The sequence below is a fragment of the Silene latifolia genome, chromosome 6, assembly GCF_048544455.1.
Source record: "Silene latifolia isolate original U9 population chromosome 6, ASM4854445v1, whole genome shotgun sequence".
Classification (NCBI taxonomy): Eukaryota; Viridiplantae; Streptophyta; class Magnoliopsida; order Caryophyllales; family Caryophyllaceae; genus Silene; species Silene latifolia.
In genome coordinates, this window is record NC_133531.1 from 23,492,375 (window position 1) to 23,508,349 (window position 15,975).

Sequence of the window (15,975 nt, forward strand, 5' to 3'; positions counted from 1 at the left end):
TTATCTACCTCCTAGTTTATAACCTGGTTCCTCTCTGGAGCAATCTTCCTCCTCTTCTGCTGGATAGGTTTATAGCTTGGGTCCACGCTCAGCTTGTGTGTTATTATACTAGGATCTATCCCTACCATATCGTTGTGGGACCAAGCAAAACAATCCATGTTAGCTTTCAACAATTGAACAAGTTCCTGACGGACTTTACCTGTGCATTCTGACCCAATGAGTATGGTTCGCTCTGGTTGCAGCTCATCCAGGCTGACTTCATCTAGCTCTGCCTCAGGTGGCTCGACATATTCTTCCTGGATATGCTGGCTCTGTAATTGCTATGCTGGCGGTCTGGCTGTTGGTTTTAGGGCTATCTTGTAGAAATTCTTAGCTTCCTCTTGATCCCCACGTATCTCTTGCACTCCCCATGGCGTTGGGAATTTCAGACATTGGTGGTAGGTTGAAGGTACCGCCTTCATTTCGTGGATCCAGGGCCTGCCAAGAATCACATTCTAAGTAGAGGGCCCATCGATAACCAAGTACCTTACCTGTTTATTGACTCCTTTGGCATAGGTTGGGATGACGATTTCTCCTAGAGAGTGCTTTGTTTCGCCACTGAAACCGACTAGAGGCACCTCTTTTGTTGTTAAGTCCTTCTCGCTGAACCCCATAACCTTCAGTATTTCCAGCATAATCAGGTTGACGGAGCTTCCTGTATCCACCAGGATCTTCCGTACCTCACAGTTTCCTATGGGGAGGGTGATGATCAGAGCGTCGTGGTGTTGTTCCGGGGCGTTTTGTGCGTCTGCTTCATCAAAGGTGACTGCAGGGAGGTCCTGGCGGCTGACTCTACAGGAAAACTCTGGCTTATCTCCTTTGGTTTGTGTGGCGTGTCTTTTGGCTGCTGAATAAGTTAGGCCGCACAGCTCCGAGCCTCCTGTAATAACATTCACAGTTCTAGTGCACACAGGCGGAGGAGTAGGCAGAACCTGGTTAGTGGAATGAACTTTGGTGGAGCCTCCTGGCAATAGGTGGTCCAGGTTTCCTCGATCGTACTGGAATTTGACTTCCCTTCTCAGGGTGTAGCATTCGTCGGTGTCATGGCCGATGTCATCATGATACTCGCACCTCTTACTGGAGTCTCTTTTATCGTTAGGACGCTCGTCAACCCGCTTCCTGGGCCATCTGACTCCCCGTATCTCCTTTAGGGCCTTGAGTACACCTGCAAGGTTGGTCAAGAATTTATACTCACTTACTTTAGGGGGCGGCTCTGAGTTAGTCTTTCCTCCTGGGCCCTCGGAAACTTTGTTCACTAGCTTGCTGTAGGGTTTGGCTCTTTCATTTTGCTTCTCTACATGCGCCTTTCTGGATATGCTATATGTGCCGTAGGCAGCTCTCCTGGGCCCTGAGTCTTCCTCCAGCCGCATGACTGCAATCGCCTTCGTTTGTACCTCCTCAAAGGTGGTGCACGGGTACTTGGTCAAGTCTTTGTATAAGTCCGAGTCCTGGCGGAGCCCTTGGCGGAAAGCTTCTATGGCTGTAGCTATGTCACACCGGGGAATTGCCACCTTCTCTCTGTTGAATCTGTTCAGAAAATCTCTGGTGGCCTCCTCAGACCCCTGTACTATTCGATATAGGTCACTGGTCTGTTTTTCTGGTCTGCGGCTGCTGGCAAACTGTTGGTGGAAGGCATTGACTAAGTCGGCGAAACAGGTGATGCTCTTATTGGGCAGGCCAACGAACCATTGCAAGGCTGCTCCGGACAAGGTGGATCCAAACCCTTTGCACATGCATGCTTCTTTCAAGGATCCTGTCGCGGTGATCACCATCATCTTTTGCTTGTAGTGGTTGACATGATCAAGAGGGTCCGTGGTCCCGTCGTGGAGTGTCATGGCTGGAGGCACACACCCTTTGGGGACGCCAACAAGGGCTATGTCATCCACGAAAGGGGAGTCCGCGTAGCTATCACGTGTTGCCTTCTCCAGGGGTCGTGCTACACCCGGGATTCTATACATCAGGTCCCTTAACTCCTGATACTGTTGTTCCAGCAAGCTACCTGTTCCTGCAAGAGGGTTGGATACAGGCGGATAGGAGCCTACAGGTGCGCCTCCAAGCCAAGCTCCTCCTGGGAATTGACTGTCTGGCTGACTTGCCAAAGGTTTTGCATGGATGATGGTTCCTGGTTGCCATTCTGGTGCCTGCTGAGAAGAGGTTCCTCCCATCCAAGTCCCTCCGGAGAAATGTCCGCTTGCTGGGTTATTCATACCAGTGCTGGGTCCTGGATTTCATCCTGCCGCCTGCTGGATGTGTGTTCCTGCAAAAGATTGCAAGTTAGCTCCTGGCTGACTATTAGACAAAGCACTACCTGGGGTTGGCTGCAAGCTGAATGGTCGATCAAAAGACAGGAATCCTAATCCACTGGGCTCAATGGCTCCTCTGGGTGGTATTCCTTCAAGATCCAGTCTGGTGATCAGCTCTGATGGGATCTGCCTGGGGCCCGCACTGGTGACCGAAACTGTGGTCTCAGAAGGTGGAGGCAACGCAGTTGACGAGGTCCCGGACCTGGTCACTGTTGCGATCTGGTTCCTGAGGTATTGGTTGTCCCTCCTCAGGCTTTCGGTGGCTCGGTGCAGGGTATCCATTCCTTCCAACACCACTCGCATTGGGTCTGGTGATGAGGCTCCTGACTTCTTCGGGATTCCTCCCCGATGCGATCTCGAACCGGGTCCCGGGACCGCTTTCCTGCTGGATCTCGTAGCACCAGGTTCTGCTGACGCCTTAGGCGCTTGGGGTGGCTTGAAAGGTGGTGGCATGGCCTTCGGGGATGCGCTGACCGGGGCCATCCGGCGGCTTCTTGTGGCGATGGATCGATCCGTGCTTGCCGGAAGAGATCTTCCCCCAGAAGATTGGGAGGATATCCCCTGGGTGCTGTACGAACTTGAACTGGTTCCAGACATGATGACGAACGGATTGCTTGATTTCAATTTTATGAGAGATTGATCACTGAGGCCCCACGGTGGGCGCCAAATTGTTTTGGTAAGAATTTACCTACTAATAATTTATCGGGTCAAAGTGATCGTCAATTATTACGAATGATTTGAGAGACTAATATGAATGCAATATAAAAACAGAGAGAGATATTGACGCAGGAAGTTTTTGGTGACGCGGAAAACCCGTTGTGGGAACAACCGCGGGGGGAGTCGGAATCCCGCCAATAATTTTCACTATGATCGGAATATCTTATAGCAAGTAAGGAATTACAACGACTTTTGGCAGCTAATTGAGAATGATATGTTTCAAAGTGATAGCGTAGCTTTGTGATACTGATTAGCTGATGCCCCTCCTATCATTTTCTCTTTCCTTTTATAATTATCCTTCTAGGGTTTTGGCCTCAGCAGGCTCCTCCGGGTTAGGCTCCTGATTTCTAGCAGCCGTTACCTAGAAAATAGGGGATGGTTTTATGAACTTCTCTCATGTTTGACCATAGACGTTTTTTTCTTCAAGTGTGTTTTCTCTTCTTTAATCCTGTGGACCTGATCTCACCACGTCACTAATCCTTACTTCTTGGTTTCGCCCAACTGGATTATGCCACGTGTCGCCTAACCAAAATTGCAAATTTTGACTTTAACAGGTGTCTCAGGGAATGGCGGTTTGTTTGGCTTCATGGAAAATTCAACCAGCGTCTTCAACCAAGACATGAGTTTTACAAATTTCAGGGCAATTGAAATTAAATTAGACAAGTATATAGGTAAAGTGGCTCGGTAAATGATACTTCCTCCGTCCCGGTCATTTGTTGTCCTTTTCTATTTTAGGGTGTCTCAGTCATTTGTTGTCCTTTCTATTTTAAGAATGAACTTGATGAGTAATTTGATCATTCTCATTCAATTTGTTCCACTTGTCATTTTGTTATTGGCCTTATCCTCTTTCCTTGGTCTTTGTGCCAAAACGAAAGGACAACAATTGATCGGGACGGAGGGAGTATATGTTATCGGTCCTCATGTAAGAAGTTTAGTTTCTCCTGTTCGAATTATGGAAATGGGAAATAAGCAAATATATGATCATTCTGATCTCATGGACATCATTAGTCTCAAGAGGAAATGGATATTAGGGACTTTGAAGTTGGATCATGATGCTTCTGAAGATGATCTTTTAAACGAAGTGTATAAATTCATGCACGATACGACGACGAACTAAAACCGAAAAGGCGGAGACTTATAACAACGGGATAGTCTGGATATTATTATAGCACGAATCTGATAAATTTCAACTAATAGTTTTGTAGAGAGAATTTCAAAGGTATGATGTTACAGAGATAGAGGGAATTGATTTTTATTTTATTTTTTTATTGTTAAATTAATTACGAAGGATAGGATTTGTGCCTCGGCGTTTTTGAATAATTATTCATTTGAGTCGGCTCTAAATCATTTTGGAATTAAGGCATTGTTGTAATTGTTGTCTTGTTAGACTTCTTGTTCAGGATTTTCATTCTTAAGGACGAGGGACCTTGCTAGTCTTTCTTCGTTCCGCCACTACATTAGGACGATAAAGTATATAGATTCTTTAGGGTATTGAGAGATGGTAGGAAACGTAATGTTTTAAGATTGACCGTGGCTGCCATTTGCACTCTAGGTTCCAACAGTTGGAGGCAAATACAGAATGTTCCAAATGTTAGGCCGTTTTTTATGTTCATTTGCTGAACTTAATGGGATCCTGTTTTCGATGAGATATTCCAATTTAGTATCATTTGATCTTGCTTCCGAAAAATTTCATGTGATTCCCAGCCCTCCGCCTGTGAGTTCTCGAGATGGAGTCTTTTAAGTATAAGTGACACGGTAGGATATTTACGAAATTACAGGCTATGGGTGTTGCGGAAAATAAAATCAAGTGTGTATGGATAAACCTAAGTGTGTTAATGAGACGAGACAGCTCGCGAGCTATTCGAGATTGGCTCGATCAAAGCTTGACTCGTGCGAGCTCGGCTTGGGCTCTGTTTCAGCTCGAGAACTTAACGACAAGGTTGTCTTTTTACAAATACCCCTAAATATAAGGTAATTTTCGCAAAAAATCTTAAAATAAAAGATAAAACACTGTGTTACTGGAAAAAAAAATAAAAGATAAAACACTGTGTTAATGAAAAAAAAAAGTCGTAACACTTAATATTTGTACGTTATTATTGTATTATTGCCGCATACCGTTAAAACAAACTCTAAAGTTTTATACTCAGTGTAACTGAATCGCTCTCGTCGTTAAATCTGAATTTTTTAGTTGAAAAATTTCACAATCTATTCAATTGGGTCATTGGGTGTAGCCCAGGCCACAACCCATAAGTATTAGGTAGGGCACCTTTATTTATGAAATACTAGATTTCATGCTCGTGCGTTGCACGGTTTTAAAATAATGTCTATCTTATTATTAAACTAAATTAATTTGACTGGTTGTCAAGAGAGCATAAGAAATTCATAATATTAGGAATCTCCAAAATGGCGGATTTAAGAAAAAACTTAGAATTGTATAAATGAATGACTTATAGTCTATATACATGGTAAATGGTAAATACTTAGTCTTTTTCTATTTAATTGAGTCAAGAAAGCATAGGAAATTCATCGTATTAGGAATTTTCAAAATGGCGGATTTAAGAAAAAACTTAAAATTGTAAAGATGAATGACTTATATAGTCTATATATATGGTAACTGATAAATACTAAAGTCTTTTTCTATTTAATTAATTGACTTTCAACACGTTTTTTGTATGCTTTCATTTTATGAAGATCTATGTAAACAAAGAATAAATTTCGTATTATAGTGGGACTCTTATTATCTGATATTTTCATTCATATAAAAGAGGAATCTATATATGTCATTGTGTTTTGATAGGTTTCATTGAATTAGGGTATAGAATTTTAGGGGTTGTTTGGTTGACAATGGGAAGATGGAGTTCCCATGAAATAAAATTCATATGATTTTGCAATTCATGTGAATTGCAAAAAAGTTGTTTGGTTGAGATATGGGAACTCAATTCATGTGGGAAGTTCCACTTACCAAGGGGGGGCTAGGTAAGTGACTTCCTACATTATGTAGGAATTGGAGTTCCATAGGAATTCCAACTTCCCATGAATTGGGTAACCAAACAAGACCTTATTTTTGCACTTCCTAGGAACTTCCAATTCACATGAATTTGGAAAGCAACCAAACAACCCCTTAGTAGTTCATGTCTTTATATAAAAATATCAGTGCAGATCACAATAAAATAAGATTTCACGATTAACTAAACATTCCAATATTTTTTTTAGTATTTTTAAAAAATTGAAAACTCTCTTGTGATCACTTTTTATCTAGTTGTATCTTAAAAGAGTTTGTCACCTCTCTAAATTTGCTTGTAAATTTGCTTGTAAATTTAGACCATGTTTGTAAACCAAATCTTACACCTTACCTAAAAAGTGTGAGTACTAAGTTACTATTCCCTAATGAATAGTAACTTCTATAATGAATAGTGTCACGGAATTGGATTGGGCTGTTTTGTGTGGGTGATTTAGGCATTGCTTAGTCGGTTTACATATCATTCCTTGCTTATTCAGTTACTTTGGGCTTGAGGATTTGTGTAGGCCTTAATTACCAAAACTGATCAAAATCTTCAGCCTGTTTCATTCACAATTAGCTTTCTCCGTCTCCTTCTCACCCACTCATTCTCCCTTTTTTCCTCTACATCACTCATTTCACCTTTATCAATAATCCCCTTTAACTCTATCAATTCATCCATCTTTATCGATCCCCTTTGTTTATTAATTTATTTATTTCGATCCATTTTATTTTATCAATCACCTATGCCTCAAATTTTCTTCAGGTATACTCCTTTCTCACATCAGTCATCAATGAATATGGTTACTCAACCTCCCTTAGATGTACGCTTTTTCTCATCATTAATTTCTAGAAGTTAGAATTATTTAATAATATTATTTGTAGATTTTACATTTGATTAGCTTATCTTAGATGAGTTGTTATATTTTGATGAAAGATTGTATCTTTCTCATCTGGGTTTTCTTATATTTCAATTATCTCATCTGGGTTGTGTTTAATTTTGATTAAATTTCTGCTAAATCATGTAAATTTTCACTATATTTCTGTATTTTTGAGTGTTTGTTGAACATGTGATTTTAGTTCTCGAGTTGTTATCTAATTCTGATTAATCAATCTCGATTTTTATGAGTCCCTCCGTCCCAATCATTTGTTTATCTATCGTAAGTTTAATACTGTTTTTCTTTGTTAATGTGATATTGATGTTTCTAACAGTTTGATTGAGTAGGTGATTAAGCATTGAGGGTGGAGCAGGGTGGGTTGCAATTGCCGTAACAATTGGAAATTTTCTTCAAGGATGAGATAATGCTACAATTGCTGGTATTTTTTGGTTGTTTTTTATTCAATATTATCGTATAAATTTTGTTGAGTTTGTTTGCTTACCGTCTTTTCAGTTCCCAATATTGTAGATTAATTGTTATGGAGCTTTTTTATCAGCGCTTTTGAATATAAAATTCTCCAATTTGCAATGTGTTAAGACTTTACAACAATAAAGAATCACCTTATCCAAGTGATTCCGCAAGTTGCAAGTAAGGGAAGTATTGAAGGTAGTTACAAGTGCAACTGGTGATCAGGCTCAATTCGTATATTCGGGAATTATTTCTAATCGCGTTTTTCGCAATGTGCAGCTCCATGGTGATAGAAGCGCAGTTGACATCACACATACAATATCTTGCCGTTAGGTAGTGATAGTTGCCATTAACCTATCATGCAACTTACGGAGGTTTGTTGTAGAAACGCTTACTGTAGTTTGTACTAAACCTTGATGCATGACAGTTGCCGGCATTTGATAGCTTCTCTGTTTTTACCGTTTGAGTTTCCATTATGTGTAGGCCTAAAGCTTACTTGATGCAGATTAAGGTAGTAGTTGCAGCCACACGAGACAGTCGTGGCTTACCTTTTCTGGATGAATTCAACAAGCTCAAGAATTTCAAGGCCCTTCTTTGACATGTTTGACTGGCTAGGTTTTTGCTTTGGATTTCAGGTAATTTGCTTTTTAGCAAGCCTTATTCAATGTATAGTTTTATCTCTCAATAATCATGACACGCTTAAGATCAAATGTTATCATTTATAGACAGGAAATGTTGTTGATTAAAGGGAACATTTGATTGTAAACTATGGGGACAAACCAAAATGAAATATGTAAACTATTGACTGGGGCAACGACGAGTATATCTTATTTAAATATATCTAATTCAGGGACTGGAGAGGTGGAAGGGCTGCCTCCTTCAACATTCCCAGCAGCAGTGGACCAGCTAAGGTATTGTTACATCAAATAGACTCTGGAGTGATGATCTCTCTTATATAGATACTCTTACATAAATATTGTTATGAGATCAAACCGATTTCACTAACCATTATACAATAACATTACCCCAGTGTCTCAATGCTCCCGCAAATTGCGGGGTAAGGGGGGTCGGATGTGCGCAGCCTTACCCTTGTGTTAGCAACACAAAGAGGCTGTTTTCGAATGACCCAAGATAAAAATTGCGTCGAGAACTGCATCGAAGGACCACTACTTCACAAGAGAAAGAAGCGCAGCCACTTAAGTGAGCCATTTTGCTTTATTCCATCATAATCCAGAACCAAAGAGTAAATAATCTTTCACTAACCATTATGTTGAAGAAAAAATTGGTTTCGATTTTGGTCTCAGATTTCTAAAATTCTTGTTTTTGAAAAGCGACAAAAGAACAGAATTTAAGAAAAAGGTTGGCTTATAAATTTTGTACCTCCATATTTCATCAGGTTACTCCTTTTCGGAAATGAAACTCACTCAATTGGATGGAGAAGTTTAGACTCTTGATATGAATGTTTAATGCTATTTTTTCTTCGGGTTTTAATTTAATTTTGTTCATTTTGGTGTGATTTCATTAATTTGGGTGGATTTTTGATAGATTAATGAGGACATTGCTAGATAAATCATGAAGAGTGATGAAGAGTTACTCTTCTCTTGATCATGAAGCTGGAGTTCAATTGTCAGTGATTAAACCGCCAGTCTTCCAAGGTTCGATTTTTTAAATTGTTTTTAAATGGTTTTTGATAATTTGATATGAAATAATTGTCTTTTTTTTTCCTCTGAATTTTGGTTGATCTGTTAGGATTTCGACAAGGTTTAGGCGATTTTACACTCAGCTCCTGATTTTCTCAAGGTAATTGATAGGATTATACATCGTATTTGTTTTCATATCAGAAATTTGGATTTTAATTTGGGATTTCCATCCTTATTCCTTGAGATCCATACTTATCCCACAGTATCAATATCACTTTTCTCAGTTCATCACTTCTCTTTGGTATGCATTTTCTCAGTTCATCCCTTCTATTCGCTATTACCTTACCTCTCTTTGCTTTCCTATTCTCCTATCATCGGCTCATCGCCTTTTCGTTTTCTTCTTTACGTTTCTCACTTTTGATTTTAAAATCTGTGATGTCGGAAGCTAGGCTTTATACTTACGTCAATGGTCTCCGTCATTCTGCCCTAGAAAGCACTATGATTACAATTGTGGGTATATCTCTAATAGTCTGTGTTTTTGGATGTTCTTTCAGTTTATTTTTAAGCTCAGACTAGAATTGTGGCCTACATTCTGCAATGACATGGAACAATAACCTTTTCATAGTTTTTGAGCATCTTCTAGCATTTGTGACCAAGAAAATGCCATTGTTTTTTACTCTATAATTGTTTGCAGGAATGGGTCAAATAATCAAATACGCAAGAGTGCTTCGTATGGTCATTCTTAGACATGTACGAGTCGATGTTCGGGACCAAATATACCTTTGGCCATACTATTTTGATTTCAATGACCCGAAATTGACCCGATATCCCAGGCTCTCCCAAAGGTGGTACTCTAAATTTTCGAAGGCGGGAAAAGTGAGCATTTCTCGAAATAATACCTTTGCCACGTCTAGAAGAAGCCCCCATGTCCTAGGCCTCAACTCTTTCTAAGGATTGGAGTCAGATTTTTTGAAATATATAAAATTTATTATATTGTGTCTGGAAATAAAGCCTACTATTTTGGCTACTTATAATCTTTATAAATTGTTAGAGCTTTGATAATATCTGTATTTATTGAATTTTATATTATGGAACTTTAAGACAAACATGCCCAAGAATGTGACTTGTGAGGACATTTTACCATCAAAACATTTGACCTTATAATAAGGGTGTTTTTTTTTGGTAAGAAACTACCTTTATTTATGGTGTTCTGTGAACTACCTTTTATTTATTTTCGAGCTAATCACCACCTTTTTTTAAAAAAAATTTGTAAAATACTACCAAATTTATGATACCGGTGAGAAAATTATTTTTTTCAACTTGATGCTCAATTACTAAATGAAATAATTTTTTCGGCTTGAAGCTCAATTACTTAATGAAATGTTTTATGTTTGTTTCCTTTAATTAGCTCCTTATGATGCCATTTGTATCCTGTCCATTTTCTTCACGTTCGTTTTCTCTCAAGGGTTTATAAACTTTTCGGCGTGAAGCTCAGTTACTGAATGAAATTTTTCTCTCAATGATTTATATGTTAACGAAAAATGATCCAATATTCACACTTTCAAGCGTTGGATGATGATGTGTACGTTACACAATATATAAAATTAATGTTATTAGAGGATCTAAGTATCGTAACACTTTATAATAAAGTCTATTATAGACATACATTATTTTAAGCAAATCACCGGATGTGAACTATAAGAGAAAAAGGAAAGAAAGGGATGCGGAGGGGAAAGATAAGCATGAATAGTTCGAGGAAAAAATGGAAGAGTGTTATGAGAAGAAGTGAGGGAGGGAGAGGGGGGAGAAGGAGGTTGTTAAGCTCGCGAGGACGTCATAGAGAAAATGGAGAGAGAAAGAGGGGGACGAGAAAGAGGGAGAATGAGCAGTAGAGGAAGAAGGGTAGAAGAGGGGTTAAGAGGCAAATGGCGAGTAGTAAGAGGAGAAAAGGGAGGTGGAGTAGTAGTAATAGAAAGAGAAGTGATTATAATGAGAAATTTAAAAAATTATAACAGAACTCTACTTTAAAAAATAAAATTTATCAAACGTTTCGAATTTCGTTTTCATTAATCATGGAGGATAAGAAGAGAGGAGAGGATAGGATTATAGGAGGCGACAACGTTAAAGAGAAAATAGAGGGGTAAAGAAGAGAATGAAGGGAATGGGGTGGGGAATGGGGTGGGGAATGGGGGAAAGAGAAAGGGGAAGGGCTAAGGAGGGTAGGACAAATAGTATAAGAAGAAGAGAAAGAAGGAGAATACTGATGGGGGGAAAGGGATGCAGGTTGAGAAAGAGAAAAAAAGGGAAAATAGGAGGTAGAGACAGGTAAATAGAAGGATGTGAAAAGAGGAAGGGAGGATAAATAAGAATATAAGGAGGTGTGGTACGACGAAAAATGGGAGGGATAACAGTATGAGAGCAAGTGGGTGAAGAGGGTAAATGGAGGATATATAAGAGGATGGGAGGACATGGAAGGTATATTGGAGAAGGAAGGAGAAAGTGTTTGAGGGCTCAAAACGTTGAAGAGAAAAAGGATAAACTGTGAGAGAGAGATAAATTGGGGAAAGAGGAGTAGTAAGGGGTAAGGAGAGAAGGGCGAGTAGTATGAGGAGAAAGAGGAGGAGGACTAGGAGTAGTAATATGAAGAGAAATGATTAAAATGAAGAATTAAAATAAATAAATAAATAAATGTATTAAACCTATCAAGTTTCCTCTTCACTAATGTATCCGTTAGTCGAGACAATCTTAATCAAAATGTCATTTTCTTGGAAAAAGCATAAGAAAATGACGGAGGAGACACAAGAGAAGGCAGGGAGCCACAGTAATAAAAGGGAGAGGACGAACAGGAAAAGGGATAAGGAGGCTGATAAAAAGGCGAGGGAGGATGATACGACAATGTTAAAGAGAAAGGAGAGAGGGTAAAAGGCGGACGAGAGGGAGATGAGAGGCATAAGGGCGAAAAAGAGGAAGGGGGTAAGGGTAAGGGTAGGAGGACAAATAGTAGGAGGAGAAGAGGAAGGAGGATAATGCGGATGAGGGGAAAAGGAAAGAGATGGATGTCCATAAAGAGAGTATAGGGAAAGGATAGGGGTAGAGAGAGGGAAATTGAAGGATGTGAATGATAAGAGGAAAGGGAAAGAGGCGGGAAGATGTGGGTGGAGGATTAAAAAGAAGAGGAGTAATACGAGATAAGCAGGAGGGGGAGGGGAAATGGAGGATATATAAGAGAAGGATAAAGGAACATAGTATGTATAAGGGAGGAGAAAGGGGAAAGGGAAGAATGAGGATATAGGGAAGGAGAAAAGGGAAAGGGAAGGAGGACTACGAGGTTGAAGAAGAGAGGGTGGTTTAGGATGCGACGGCGCTGAAGATAAAATAGGGAGAAAAAGAGGATGATGAAGTAGTGGGTGAGGAAGGTTGGGGAAAAGTAGAAGGAAGAGGAGGATAACGGAGGGCTAAGGGGAAAAGAGCGATTAGTATGAGAAGGAAGGAGTGGAGGAGATGTGATGTTTACGTTACTTCGCAAAGTACAATATAATACTAATGTCTTATGTATTCCATGTAATTGTGTTCTTTAACGTTGTTATATTCGGATATTCAGGCTCCCAGCAAAGTTAAATACAAATTATTTACGAATAGTTATAATTTTGTTTGCAATTCATTCAACCATCAAAATAATATAACAATAAGAGTTTCATTGTGATTGACACTCAACGTGTACAGACAACCAAATTATATATGAAAATTTTACGAATGTGCTTGTTTGCAATCGATTCGAACAACCAAAAAATTATAACGACAAGAATTTCATTGTGAATGCCACTCAAAATGCATAGAAAACCAAACCAAATCAAGATTTGCTACTACGCATTTAAAACGTAAACGATTAGAATAATTTGGGAGACGACGCGCATCGCGTCCCGTGCAACCAACTAGAAATAGTATCCGGTTGGTGAAAATATAGAAAAGGAGTAGGAAGAGGTAAAGAGGGAAGGGCGTGTAGTATGAGGAGAAAGAGGAGGATTAGGAGTAGTAATAGGAAGATAAATGATTAAAATGAAGAATTAAAATAAATAGAAAAAAAATCAACTAAAAAAAATAAAATGTATTAAACCTATCAAGTTTCCTTTTCACTAATGTATCAGTTAGTAGAGACATTCTTAATCAAAATGTCATTTTCTTGGAAGAAGCATAGGAAAACTGACGGAGGAGACACAAGAGATGGCAGGGAGCCATAATAATAGAAGGGGGAGGACGAGTAGGAAAGAGGATGAGGAGGCTGATAAAAAGGCGGAGAAGAATGAGGCGGCAATGTTAAAGAGAAAAGGAGAAAGGGTAAGAGGCGGATGAGGGGGAGAGGGAGAAGAATAAAGTAGATAAGGAGGAAGGGGGTAAGGGTAACGGGTAGGAAGACAAATAGTAGGAGGAGGAAGGGGAAAGGGGTGAAGGTCGAAAAAGAGAGTAAGGGTAAAAAAGAGGAGGTGGAGAGGGGAAAATGAAAGTATGCGGACGATAAGAGAAAAGGCAAAGAGGAAGAAATGAGGAGGAGAAAGTGAAAGATATGAAGGAGGAGTACTTGGAAAAATGGGAGAAGTAATATGAGAGCAAGTGGCGGAGAAGGTGAAATAAAGAATACATGAGAGGAGAATAGTGAAACATAGAAAATATAGGGAAGGAGGACTACAAGGTTGAAGAAGAGAAAGTGGTTTAGGATGCGACGACGTGTACAAACAATCGAACCAGATCTTATATTCAACCATCAAAATAATATAATAACAAGAGCTCCATTGTGATTGATACTCAACGTGTACAAACAATCGAACCAGATCGTATATTCATGTAACCAACAAAGTTAGATACGAAATATTTACGAATGTGATCTTGTTTGGAATCGATTCGAACAACCAAATTTTTTTTTTTTTGTGTTGACCAGGAGTATCCCCTACCGACAGCTGGGGCAATCTCCTTCGGGGTAATGAAGGCAATTTAATGGGTTGACCCCTCCCAAGTTTGGCTTTTTTCACTCGCAAGAGTCAGGAATCGAACCCCTGGCCACTTGTTTAAGAGATGAGAGCCCTTACCACTCACACCAGCCAACTTTGGTAACAACCAAAAAATTATAACGACAAGAATTTAATTGTGATCGCCACTCAAAATGTATAGAAAACCAAACCAAATCAAGATTCGCTACTACGCATTTGAAAAGTAAACGATTAAAATAACTTGGGGGATGGCGCACATCGCGCGCTGTGCAACCAACTAGTATAAACCAAATATGTTTGTAAATTAGTAGATGGCTGAATCAAATACTACTGTTCGTCTCTTCCATTTCTTACTACTTAGTTTATTTATTTTTCACTTAATTACTTACTCCAAAGAATAAAAACAATAAATAAAGGAACGAAACTGAGATATACTATGTTTCTACGTAATCGAATCCAAAGGCAGTAACTACAAATAACCTCTACAAAATCATGGACTACAAAATATACAGTCCTTTATTTAGCATAGACCATTAGATACACTTTGAAATAATTCTATCAAGTAATCGTAACTGCTCCGTATATTATATCAACCAAAACACAAGATCGGTAAGAGAAAACGTCCAGGAGTTACGTACATAATTTATATGTGTCATCATCATCAACTATCGTAACTATATTTACTACAGAATTAGTAAAATATTGGAATAATGTTTGCATGGCCTTTAGAATCAGCTGTGAAAATAGAAATGTATAAAATCGTGGATTAGTTCAGTTGTTGGTGTAAATTCGTTTGATTATAAAAGCCTAATTACATTGCAAAGTTGTAAAGGTAAAGAAATTACCTCCTCTTGTGCGCCCAAAAATATGACGTTCTTTTAAGTCTTTCATGAGCTCTTGTAGCTTTATCTTGAAAACTCGATCGAGTATATCAGGTCTGTCTTCAGACCTTAGTCCCTTCTTTTTGAGGAACCTGGTTATTTCAGGCCACTTTGGATTACACGTGAATGTGATGAACAGATCAGGATAACCACACCATTTGCAAATAACCATGATATCCTGATAGTTTGCTTTCAAGTAATTGCGGCCTCCTAAAAATGATGGTGGTACAATGATATGGCTCCCAGATGAAGATGGTTCGGTCTCTCCCCTTGCTACCGAATCAGCTAGAATTTTGAAACTCCCTGATCGAAGTTTTGGCTGGTTGTAACGGATAAAGGAAAGCCGTTGTGATTCCACCATCATATAGCCGTCAACCAAGAATTGTTGGAATGCTTTACCCGATGATAATAACGTTGAAGGTTCTTTGTCCAACGGTCGATCTTGTATACGGAAAGCAAAAAACTCACGAAGAGTTCTCAAATTTTTAGTGAATTCATTTAAAAGATATGGTGAATATGGTCATTTTTGTGGGCGCTTAAAATCAGTTCTCAATTGAATATGGTCAATTTTTTAGGCGCAAAAAATCAGTCCTTACTAAGAGTTAATTCATTTAAATTTTCGTTTTCCGCCAAGTATTAATTATTTAAAACGACAACATAAAAATCTTTTAAATGAAATTTTTAGGCGCCAATAATCAGTTCTCAAATTTTTAGGTGAATATGGTCATTTTCTCAGGTGCGAAAAATCAGTCCTCAATCATTGGGAAATTTTTTTTACTGATTATTGGGAAAATTTTCACGTTTTGGTTATCATTTTCTGCCGCTCTTAAAAACTTTACTACTAACTTTGTCCTTGTTTGTGGTTATTTTGCACGTGTACCCTTACTCCTGAAGATTTCCCATCAGTGTTCTTTGTTATTAGTCAGTTAGGCTAAGTTTTAGGTAATTTTTTGGCCAGTATTATGTTTAGTTTGTTGGTGTCTTTCTCAGTTAAGGTAGCTAATTGTTCTATGACGTTTGTCATGGCTCAGATTGTCTTTTGCAATAACCACAAACACATATGAGAAAT

At 39.0% G+C, this 15,975-nt stretch overlaps 1 protein-coding gene and 1 long non-coding RNA gene across 6 annotated transcripts; one reads left to right on the forward strand and one right to left on the reverse strand.

The window, feature by feature from the left end:
- Positions 1 to 494: 494 nt before the first annotated feature.
- Positions 495 to 2,246, reverse strand: LOC141587794 (uncharacterized). Its single transcript, XM_074409263.1, has one exon. It carries the CDS (start codon positions 2,244 to 2,246, stop codon positions 495 to 497), a length of 1,752 nt encoding a protein of 583 aa, XP_074265364.1.
- A 4,371-nt stretch (positions 2,247 to 6,617) lies between these two features.
- LOC141586531 (uncharacterized) lies at positions 6,618 to 10,185 on the forward strand. Of its 5 annotated transcripts, none has more exons than XR_012519559.1 (9): positions 6,618 to 6,881; positions 7,270 to 7,374; positions 7,449 to 7,601; positions 7,683 to 7,777; positions 7,887 to 8,038; positions 8,254 to 8,314; positions 8,949 to 9,058; positions 9,153 to 9,203; positions 9,738 to 10,185. It is a non-coding gene; the product is annotated as an uncharacterized LOC141586531 (long non-coding RNA). The 5 variants fall into 5 exon arrangements; XR_012519562.1 differs by having other exon boundaries at positions 6,618 to 6,823; positions 7,283 to 7,374; positions 7,464 to 7,601; XR_012519561.1 differs by having other exon boundaries at positions 6,618 to 6,823; positions 7,283 to 7,374; positions 7,464 to 7,601; positions 7,909 to 8,038.
- Positions 10,186 to 15,975: the final 5,790 nt, after the last annotated feature.